At 39.6% G+C, this 11828-nt stretch overlaps 1 protein-coding gene across 1 annotated transcript; it reads left to right on the forward strand.

The window, feature by feature from the left end:
• Positions 1–880: 880 nt before the first annotated feature.
• Positions 881–10142, forward strand: she (Src homology 2 domain containing E). Its single transcript, XM_055048127.1, has 6 exons — positions 881–1746; positions 2733–2859; positions 4882–5136; positions 5363–5702; positions 7294–7413; positions 8880–10142. The coding sequence occupies exons 1-6, from the start codon at positions 1300–1302 to the stop codon at positions 9070–9072; spliced, it is 1482 nt and encodes a 493-aa protein (XP_054904102.1). The 5' UTR covers positions 881–1299; the 3' UTR covers positions 9073–10142.
• Positions 10143–11828: the final 1686 nt, after the last annotated feature.

Here is an 11828-nt window from a genome sequence, read left to right on the forward strand (position 1 = left end):
AAAACTTAAAGTCAACAGCAGTTAAAACAACTCCCGTCGACTCCTGGACCCGGCGACATTTGTTTCTCCTTGCCCTCTTTCCTGTCAGCCTACTTTTGAATAAGGGTCACTAGAGCCCACAAAAAAAATTAGAAAAAGAAAAAAAAAAAAAAAGAATGATACATTGAGTGTCATGCTATTACTATATTCAGTGTAAGAAAATTATGCTGAAGTTGTTGCTTCCTGGGCATTAAGTTATTCCTGAACAAAGACAATTTCTCTGGAAAAGAGGCCGGGAAAGGCCCCCAACGTTAAAAATTCACAGAAACAATCTGATTACAAACATTATTTATTACAAAATTTATTTTGTAAAATTTAATTATTATGTAATATGTTTATTATTTTGTCAAGTTCAGATCCAGATTATCATTCTTGCACCATGTGAAAAAGCAGTCAGCCAGTTTTCTGCACTCAGACATCTCTGAATCACTGAGCATCTGCCATAAAAGTAATGACTTGATTCTGTATTGTACCGAAAATACTGAGTGCACAGAATAAATACAATGGGGTGAGTACAGTCCCAATGGTGCTCCATGCTGCTTACGAACCAATCAGAGACAAAATCTGTTTGTCTTATGAGCTCTGCTTGTTAGGTAAGCATGGTCCCAGGTTGGAGAGGTGCCTTCAGCAGTCTGAGGGTGACAATGTCTTAATTGGTTATTATTGCACTTTTTTTTCCTTTTTTTTTTTTTTTACAATATCAATACACAGCCTGACTGTGGATTCTATTACACTTCCTTTGAAGACTTTCACTCCCACACCGCCCCTTTCACACAGCTCCTCCCCACGACTCCAGCTTTATCCGTTCACAGCAGCTTGTCTCTCCATCGCATCACTTCTCTTGACTGGCTGACTGGACGCACTTGCATCTCACGGTCTGGGTATGGGATCTTTACTGAGTTCAAAGAAAAACTTCCAGTTCTTTCGGGTGTTCGCTCTGCAGAAGCTGCTTTTCAAACTACAGGGATAGTCGTCGCTGCAGGTGCAGAGTGACCAGAGAACAGCCTCTGACGAGAAAACCTGTCCAAGACGCACCAGAGCCTCAGGAAGTGTCCAGCGCAAGAAACCATCACACTATCAAAACCCTCGCTTGGTACAGTTGGATATAACTGCATACCAAAATAATCTCGACGTCAAAGTAGGCGAAATAAGTGTGCGTAAAAGTTGGAGCTGTTACGCACGGGCAAAGCGTAGCCTGATGCAAGAAAAAGTTGAAGAACACGGATCTATTGGCGTTTAAAACCTAGGAAAAGTGCAATCATGGCAAAATGGTTCCGAGATTTCCCCATCAACCTGAAAAATGGAACTGAGAGAGTCCGTTCTGCCTCTGAGTCTGGTTCACAAACCAGACCCAAGCCTACTTTTTCACGGGACAGCTTGAAGGGGAATCAACGCAAAGATGGAGGAGTGGGGAGTTTGTTAGCTGGGAGAAACAGGAAAAACTCTGCCTCAGAGCTGGGTAGCAAAAACGCAGGTTATGGAGGAACTGTCTGGGACAGCCTGACCACTGGGAAAGGTCGAAAAAACTCCAAAACTGAGAATGGGGCACCAGATGAAAACCGTCCGGTGAGGAGCTCCAGTCTGGCACAGGCGTACATCAGCAGGATGATCAAAGTGGACAAGCAGGACAAGACCCCCAAACTCGATGGGATAAGTGAACAGAAGTTATCCGAGAACGAGAAGGGGAAATCAGACATAAAAACTACGGTAAGTCACTTCAAACTGAACTAAAAGCTACTAGAAATGCAAGTGGAATTTAAAAAATGTATTAGGCCTATTATTATTATTATGGGTTTAACTTTGAAAAAAAAAAAAACTGAAGCTGAGAAACATGCACAACTTTTTCTCTTTTTAACTGAACCAAAACAGAAGGAAGTTACATCAAATGTTTGCTTTAAAAAACAAAAAACTATAGATATTTTTAACATTTCTTTCGTTTTTTGCAAATAAAAGGGAAACAATGAGAAAAAAAGTTAACCAAATGTGATTTTAAATGTACCAAAATAATTCCTATTGACTTTGCTTTGCAAATAAAACCACACTAGATACACACGTTTTTTGTGATACATTGGTCCTTATTATCAGTATTAAAAGAAAAAATCTAAACAGATAAAAATCCAATGTGTTTTTTTTTTCTTTTTACAATGTTCTTTATTTAAAACAAAACATAAAAGAACATACAATTTTACCAAATACATTTCTTTCCATTTAAATTTTTGAAGTTAGTTAAGGGACATTTGTTCAAGTAAATTTTTATTTGTCATTGTTATTTCAAGATCTTAAAGTTAAAATAAAACCAAAGCAAACACAAAAAATATCTTTTTTTTTTTTTTTTAAATAAACGGAAACAAGGGAGCATTAGATTGAAAGGCATCAGTTCATAGTTTGGAGTGTTTTTCTTTGTGTTCTTTCTTTGTCCCTCCTCACCTCAGTTCATATTCGATTCCCATCCCTCTCAAAAGAACACAGTGTAGTTTCACTACATTGTGTCACATCAAACAGGCAAACACAATGCACTGAGCTCTTTGCACAAACATTTCCGCTTGTCCCTTTATTACTTGTCACTCAGTTATGGACACCACACACACATGCACCCGCACAATCACACACACTCATTGGATTCCTAATGTTCTCTTCTGAAAAGCTTCATCAGAAAAATACCATTCCTTCATTTTGGTCCTTCCTTTTTACAGTTGATAATCCTGGAGGATTATGCAGATCCTTTTGATGCAGAGAAGACCAAAGAGCAGCGAGAGGCGGAAAGAGCAGGGGTGAATGATGGTTACATGGAGCCATATGACGCCCAGGTGATCATCACAGGTGAGTTTCAAGTTAAAACATCTTTTAAAGTGATTATAATTTATCTAGAGTATCAGGTAGCATCCTGACTAAATAAGTGTGCAATTCATTAATCATCATTGAATTTCTGAAAAATGATTCAATGCAATAATTCAAAACTCACTCACATGAACACAGTACATTGTTTACATATTCTCTGTCTCACTGTCTTTTTAAATAATGACTTTAAAGGGACCTGGAGCCAAATTTTACCCTCTGTCTGTGCAAAGACTTTCCTCCTGGCCGGCGGCTGCTATAGTAACACTGTTGTGCAGGGACAATGGGTGCAGCTTCCTCTTCCAGCTTCCTGTCTCCTGCCTCTGTTTCCTTTGCCCCATTCTCTTGATAGAACATTGGCTCTAAATGTGCCCCTGCACTCCAACTGCCCTGCACACATACAAACACACACACACAAGCAGACACATCTAACACTTCATGGTCCCCTGTGTGTGTAACAACAATCCAAAGGGTCCCCCCCCCCACCCGTCACATCCCAACACAACTTCTCTCCTGGTCCCGGTCCTAAACCCAATCACTTCCCAGCAGTCAGGAAGCGCTGCGGTCACCCAGCCAATCAGCAACGGCGCTGACCTTTTCTTCCTGTAACTCCATTGTTTGGTCACACAATAGTGCAGACACACAGGCTACCTGTCAGGCTGTGAGGAAATATAAGTAAAATTCCCCCGAACAAGATGCATGCAAGCAGTACCCAATTAATACACTTTAGTGAAAGAAAGAAGACAATAGTCTTCAGATGAATATTAAAATAATCATATTGCTCTGCTTATATAATTGAAAAATGTAACAAGAAAGTCAGACATAAATTTATTCCTAATCACACTTTACCTTATTTAATCTTATTCACAAAAATATAGTGTTTTGGAAATTTTATAAGCACTCATTATGAACATAGATATCAAATGAATTTTGTGTCTTTAATCATCTATTGGAACTGTTCCTTATTTAGTCGGAATGATCACAGTTAACAGGCAACATTGACACATCTCCAAAACAAAAATCAGGTGATCAAATATGAATTTTGGAAGGGTTTTTTGGGCTAATTCATACATGACCTATGTTTTACATACATTCTTAGAAATTATACATGGATCTTCACTTGAACAGATGTCCCTTAACAACTTCAAAAACTTGAAACCTGCCACTGACTGGAAACTAGCATGACTGGAACAGCAGTGTCATTCTGTGCTGAGATGTCTAAACCTTATTGCTTCTCAACACACCTCTCCAAAATTTACATTTGTAGGCCGAATTGAAATTTACAGCTCCCCACCTGGACATACTAAATCTCTTATGGAGAATACCTTTACTGTCAAGCAAGGCAATCATTGGTCTATTTGGCTACGATAACAAGAAGAATGTCTGGTGAAGTCAATGTGAATTCAGACATGATATATCTTGCAAAAGCATTCCTGGTCAAATATTACTAGTGAATAGAGATGTTCATGATTGAACACATAGTTATAATTTTGACCCAGTTTGGAGGAGAGAAAATCTATCTTCCTATAACTATAACCATTTATCCTTGGAAGGTTTCAGGGACAGACTGCGACAGACTGGCGACCTGTACAGGGTGTACCCCACCTCTCGCCCAAAATGTCAGATAGGCACCAGCACCTCTCACAACCCCACTAGGGAGAAGAGTGTTAGAAAATGGATGGATGGATGGATGGATGGATGGATGGATGGATGGATGGATGGATGGATGGATGGATGGATGGATGGATGGATGGATGAAGGTTTCAGAGATGCTAGTGCCTATTTTAAGCCCTAAAATACAATATAAATGTTACCAATCTCACTGGACAGGATTAATGAAAGTTAGTGACTTGTGATTGAAGTTATTTGTGGTACGAACATCCCACCATGATGAAAGGACAGTTCAAACGCACCCTGATACTGAACAGAAACTTTGACAATGAGTTTGCACATAACCCTAGATTACAGTCTTGTTAAATAGAAATTCTTGACTCTGTTCCATGGCAGAGGTTCGTCGGCGGGGCTCCAAAGACCTCCTGAAAGTGTGTGTCCTGTTGGACCGAGGTCAGAAAGAGGAGAAGGGGGAGGACGGGACACCTTCGCCCCCTAACATCTACGACACGCCCTACGAAGGCGGACTGGAGGGCGACAGCGAGGGCGTGTGGATCCCTGTCACACGACCGGAGTCTGATGTCCGTCCGGCTGGGGAGTATGAACTGCCATGGGAGTGGAGAAAGGAGGACATTGTCAGAGCATTGTCAGGTAGAGAAAGGAGACAGGGGATGATAGGAAGGGTGGAGGACCAGGGCGTGGGGGGAGAATGCCATTTATACAGCAGCTTCATACAACAGCTTTGTGTTTGCTTTAGAGAGGAAACAAAACTATGTTTCTGAATGGACTTCCAGGGAAATATTTACTTAGTATCCCTGGCATGCTTTGATAGGACTTGCTATGAAATGTTGATATTATCTGTCCTGCTTCGTTTCAGCTCAGTTTGAGGGAGTGGACTGCTCTTCCAGTAAAGAGAATATTGCAACCTCCGGCCGACAGCAGCTGCAGCAGACACTGAAGGCGAGGAACTGGAGCCACAAGACTCTTGTCTCAACTTCTGCATCAACTTCCTCCTCCACGTCTTTTCCATCTTCTCCAATTCTTAAACTCTCTCCTCTGACATCACCATCTCCTTCTTACCCCACTCTCAAGTTGTCTCCCCTCTCACCCTCGCCCAGTCCAACTAAACTGTCCCCTCCATCACCTACTTCACCCTGTTCCCCTCTGGATGGGGAGATATCGAAAATGGACTGTAGTCTACCGCTGGAGAAGCAGAGGTAAGACAATAACATCCTCCACCTCCTTGCTGGACTTCTCTTGTTACAGCTTTGTCCCTCAAAATAAAAATATGAAAGTCCTGCTTTAGAGCACCTCCAAGTAAATATGATACGTTCTGCAGAACAGGACCTCAACATTCTCTGGCACTCCTGAAACAAATGTAAAAAGCCCAAGAAGCCTAAATTTTATCAGTCTTTCTTGCCCAATAGCCAACATTCCTGGGTCGCCTTCGATGTTCTCATATCTGCAGCTTAGTCCAGGTTTATTTTTATTTGTATTTTTTTTTGCAGGATTTGAGTCTGAGGTTTGAGATGACCAAGGAGGAAGGCTGATTTTATATATTTTATAATTCTTGAGACTTTTCTCAGTTTCATTATCCACGTGAACACGTCGTGTACTTTATGCCAGAAGCACATGGTGTTCATAACCAAAATGTTTCATCTTACTCTTATCTGAACAAAACACATAGCTCCAGTTTAGGGCAAGATGTGAATCATTATCACTAAAAAAGACTCAAAGATGATTTATTTATCTGGTAAAGGGAATAAATTTCTACATAAAGTCTTGCAGTGTTTCAGGCCTTCAGAAGAAAAACAAGCCAGGTTCCAGCAAATGTTCAATTATTGATATTTGTTTATGGCTGGACAAAAAATGCTTTTTCCTGGCTTGTCTACCTGGTGGTTTAGATGCTTAACAACCACAAGATGGCATTCTTTACTGCTGCTCATCAGCTGTGACTATATAACCATTAGTTTTACCGTTATTTACAGTCTGCTCACTGTGTGTATTAAGAACATCAACTTGGGTCACTTCCTGGCCCTGTTTGTAATTATTTCTTTGATTGCTATGGGCAAGTTTAAGGAAATGGCTATTCTCTTGAAGCCATGTCATAAGTTCTTAAATAAACCTACATTTGCCATATGGATGTTGACACAGCAAATTTCCATTGTCATCTACCAAGGGAAGTCATAAGGTCATATGTAGAGGGAGAGAAAAGAGGTTAAATTCATATGTCACCCTGCAAAAGTTTGTGATTTTGGCTGTTTATTACCAGAAGCAAAGCTCTCCCTCATGGAATGGTGCTAAATGTAAATAAAGGATTCAGGGCGAAACCTTCAGGTGAAACCTTAATGAAACCATAAACCTGTGAAGGTTTATGGTTATTATGGTTAAGCTTGGCCTTTCTTTAAACATGGGGAACATGCTTTGAGCCTGTTTGAATTTATTTTTTTCATGCTATGTTTGAATATCTTTAGTGTTTATATAGGTCACTTGCCTGTAGCTACTGTCAGCAACACTATGGCTCTGAACACACTGACTGCACAGCCACTTATGTTGTCAGTCATTTTACCCTTTTACATCTACATCTATGATTATCGCCTTTATCTGCCAAACTGTAAACAATTAACCAAGTTGACAATAAATTACAGCTGACTGTTATCCTTCATTTTCTCCTGTTTCTGCCTTTTTTGTGTTTACATAATAAGACACTTGACAGATGCCAGATATGTCACTGTGCTACATGATAGTGATCCACTCTCTTTGCATCTCGTCCCCTTCTCTTCCACCCCGTTCACCCACTTCTTCAAGCTGGTACCATGGCAGCGTGAGCCGACAGCAGGCTGAGGCTCAGCTGCAGCGCTGCAGGGAAGCCAGCTTCTTGGTTAGAGACAGCGAATCAGGGACTAGTAAATACTCCATCGCTCTAAAGTAAGTAAATGCATGAATGTAAGTGCAGTCCATGCAGAATTGTTCAGTTTCTAAGTGATTATTTCCGATGATTTTAATCACTAATCAGTTTTCTCAATCTGACCTTCTGATACAGATTTCAGCTGAGTGGATATTTCTTTATTACAAGATGAATAATAAAGAATAGTAATATAAAATTTCTTGTTTTCCTTCTGCTAGTGGGTATCATTTCTTTTAGAAAAAAGGATAACAAAGCAGCAGTTGCAGCTGAACAGTTTTGATTGTTTTAAAATTACTTATCTTTTGCAGAGTTGACATTTTAAACTGTTTTCAGTGTTTCTTTTATGTGAAATTACTTTCACATCCCAATTAAGAGTAGTTAAAAAGCAGTCTTTGGGTGGATATTCTAGAAAAGCTACAGTTTGTTGCTTTAACTTGAAGGTACTAACATTTGCAAAACTATTGTGTTGAATGACATTTTTTGTGACATCAAAAGCATAAAATAGAGGACTGTGTTGTCTTCAGTTTTCCTGTTTTGTCCTGCTCTCTTTTGTGTCTCAAACCCTGAAGAAACCGCAGACATGTCTCCATGTCACAGAGTTTTCTTTTAAATAGCTGCAGCAGTTATGACACTGAAAACAGCAAACTTTGTATATGTTTGTTTTAGTAACAGTGTCTTCACTAAAGAGATAGATTTAATTAACTAATTAACTAAATCTATAGTTAATAGATTTAATTGTGCGTCCACTAATTAGAGAAAACATTGGATTGCTTTAGTTTTCCACCAGCTGATTATAAGGACTGATTAAACTGAATGTCAGTAAAAAGTTGAGTTCTCGGTGTATCTATAAAAATTATAATCAGGGTTTAACTTGGCTTTTTTTCAAACTCTTTTTTGGTGTTTAAAAGACCCGTGTCTGCATTGACAATGAAGAAATATGTATTCATTGAGCGATAGCTTCCACTGCAAAAATGTAGTCGTTGATATGATCTCATAATTCCTAGGTGTGATGCATTTACTCATCAGAAAACAAAGAGTCACATATCAGGTCTGATCAAGCTGAAAAAGGACTGATTTCAGTCACCAGCAGATTTCTCTAATAAGTTGTTATCCTCAGATGAAATAATAAGGTGAACAATTATTAATGTTTTTTTTTTTCATTTTACCAGAGTTATACCAAGACAATATAGTGCAGCGATAATGATAGGATGTGTGTGATCTGAGTAATTGTGTGTCTTCATGCGCCTCAGTGCCCATTTGTTGTACACTGCTCATGCACTTGGGAGTTAACATCATTAACCCCATTTAACCATTCACTGAACTCAGGAGATACACAGCCTCGTTAGGGGAGTGATGATGTTTCCAGTTTACAACATCAGTAGTTTCAGGACCCCCTGCTTGTAAAATTGTCTCTTTTTTTATAGTGTAGTCATAAATATGTATTATTTATATGTTTCTCTTTTCTGTTTTTGTTTGGCTCCATCAGGACCAGTCAAAGTTGTGTTCACATCATTGTGGCCCAGACTAAGAGTAGCAAGGGAGTGGGCTACACCTTGGATCAGAGCAGCTGTGTGTTTTCCAGCATCTCTGAGCTGGTCTATCACTACTGCTCTCACAGGCTGCCTTTCACAGGAGCAGAACACATGACCCTGCAGCATCCAGTGCCACGGCAGCACTAAAACGTGAAAAGACCAAGGAATATAAGGAAATGCATTAGCAGGCCACTGCACATGACTCTCCAATAAAACATTTTAATAAATCTGTGCACAGAATTCAGAATATTTACCGTTATAAATGATCTAGTGTGCCTCCTGGGGTTGTCTTGCCTCAAGACACCACCTAGTGGTCAAAGTTAGACACTAAAATTCAGTGCTGCGGTGCTGTCTTCAATAAAATTGCCAAAAAGTAAATCCGTGACCTGAGCAGGAAGATGACCAATTTATTGTTACTCTATGTTGCATCTGACTCATTGTTTTGTCTATAAGTTCACAGAAAACCTTCACATTACATTACCTAATGTAATGTGGATATTACACATTACATTAGCCCTAATTATGCAAACAACCCTCGATTCAATTCGAATCACGTATATAAGATCTGTATAATATCCTCAAGGAGTGTTCTAAAAAGAGTGACAACATAATTAATTAGCTTGCTTACATCCAGTTAGGCCCCATTTGCAGGATCAATATGCCTGATTAGAGTATGTACAGGTATCCTGACTTGTGAATGAGCCTATTGATCTGCCCTGAAACTCCTTTTCCAGCCTCTTTGTCTGTCAGGAGAATGAGCATTATTGATTGAATGATTGGAGTGAGTGTAACTGAGAAGTTCTCATTAAACTGCAGAACACAGTCAGAAAAAGTGTTTTGCCATGTGTAACTCTGCAAACACGTCTGGAATAAAGTCTCTGCCGTTCACATTAAAAAGGAAGTTGCTACTATGAGAACCTTAAGGTTAGAAATAACATGCAAAACACTGAAAAACGGAGAAAAAGAAATATACAAAAAAACAACAACTTTTCTGAATGCAAAATAACAGCAAGCACAACTAAAAGACAAAAAGTAGGCTACAACCAAACTGTAAACATTGTTAACACTTTATACTCGTGATGTTTTTGTATCTAAGATGCTATGTTATTAAATTTCCATCATGTGTTGTTTTTGTTTTCTAATTTCTTAACATTCTTTTATTTTGTTGTTTGCCTTTGTGTTGATGTGTTTATCTAATAAAGTTTCTGTAACTCAGAGCCTCTGTATTTTGTTTCATGTTGTAATTTGACACCCCCCCATACCCATGCATCATATCCTCCCCCTATGGACCTCTGGGAAGTCAATGATCCCTTCAGTGTTTCTATCAAGTGCCATCTGGATCCCACTGAAAACTGGGCAAACCTCTGTAGAGACACCACGTAAAAAGTGGAAAAAACCTTTTTGGGACTCATATTGGTTGCTCTTATTTATCCCATATATGTATGCTGGCTGACAACATCCTCGGTGAACAGTGAATAACTTTAGGTGCAAAAGTACCAAAGAGATACTTTCTAATAAAATCTTTCAGCAGACATTTGGCTGAGGTTCACGTTCAACCTGCACTAACAAACTTGAGCGCACACAGACTGAATTGTCCACTCTCATGGATGCTGTTTCCATCCTCACCAACACACACACAGATGAACAGTCAGCAAGAACACGCAACAATTATTGAAGTCATGGGCTTGTGGTGATATGTATTTAACCAGTAAACACCAGTGTGCTGGGTTGCATGAGCGTCTCTAACGGAGCGTGTGCATGACTGTGCAGGCGTGACTCTGTGCACCCATGTGTAAGTGAGTGTGTGTGAACATGTTGTTCCCTTTTCTCCGTGTCTCTAAAAAAGAGAGTAAGGCAGTGAGAATATTTCTGTTCAGGGATTACCATGTTGCCATGGTGAGTAGTTGGAGTGAGGTAGCACCATCTCTACAGGGAATGATGAGAGGGAGGAGAAAGTGGGAGGAGAGACAGGCTGCGGTATAAAAAGAGCTATGAATAATTGTAGTCATAGTAGCAATGTAGGTCCCACACAGTAAAACCTGGATGGTTTGTGAATGAACCGCTGCAATATGAGATGTGAGTGTTAGAAATCGCCCAGAAAGACACGGCTCGCTCCTGTCAATGTCAGCTCTTTGAGTCGCTTCATTGGTCGCGCAACACCTCCTTGATGGGTCAGAGCGCAAGACTGCCTCCAGAACATACACGTCTGAAGCGGCTTGTTTTAGCTCCAGTTTAAGCCAAATCTTTTACAGTCAGGAAGAGACTAAATCTTTGGTATTCTGCTTCTCACTTGGTCACAGATGGCAAGGTTACACAACACTGTCTTTTTTTTTTAAGTATGTTCTCTTAATTAAATTATAAAGTAGGGCACAACCAAAATGAAGCTTGGGGTGCTGGACACATGATTCTTACAGCACCTCCTTGTGGTGCCTGAAGGTGATGGCAACTTAAGCGCAAGCATACAAAACTTAACCAGGGAAAGTCAATCCCCAGTTGTTGGTCCTATTTGTAGCATTAGCACCAAGGCATATTGTGACATATGCTATGCCACAATATTAGTGCAGGAAGCAGGAAGTTTAGAGAGTTGTTATTATTGTTTTTTAAGTAATATTAAGTTGGATCCAGAAGGAAGTTAGAAAAATTGCACTTTAAGCTCCATTCATCCTAATTTTGGAAAACAACTAATTTTGGCAAACACAATTAGTTTTGTTTGCCAAACAAAACTAATTTTAGACTGATGTCTACTGTTGCTAGTGTCCAGAACAATTTTGGCTTGCTTTAAATGCAACAAATTATTGCAAATACAACAGTAAGGATTTTTTTTTTTGTACAATGGCGACATTGTAAAACAAAAATGGCTTTCTCTCTCTCCATCACTGTCTTAACTATTAACATTATCTTGA

The sequence above is a fragment of the Poeciliopsis prolifica genome, unplaced genomic scaffold (genome assembly GCF_027474105.1).
Source record: "Poeciliopsis prolifica strain line A6 unplaced genomic scaffold, Auburn_PproV2 SCAFFOLD026, whole genome shotgun sequence".
NCBI classification, from domain to species: Eukaryota; Metazoa; Chordata; class Actinopteri; order Cyprinodontiformes; family Poeciliidae; genus Poeciliopsis; species Poeciliopsis prolifica.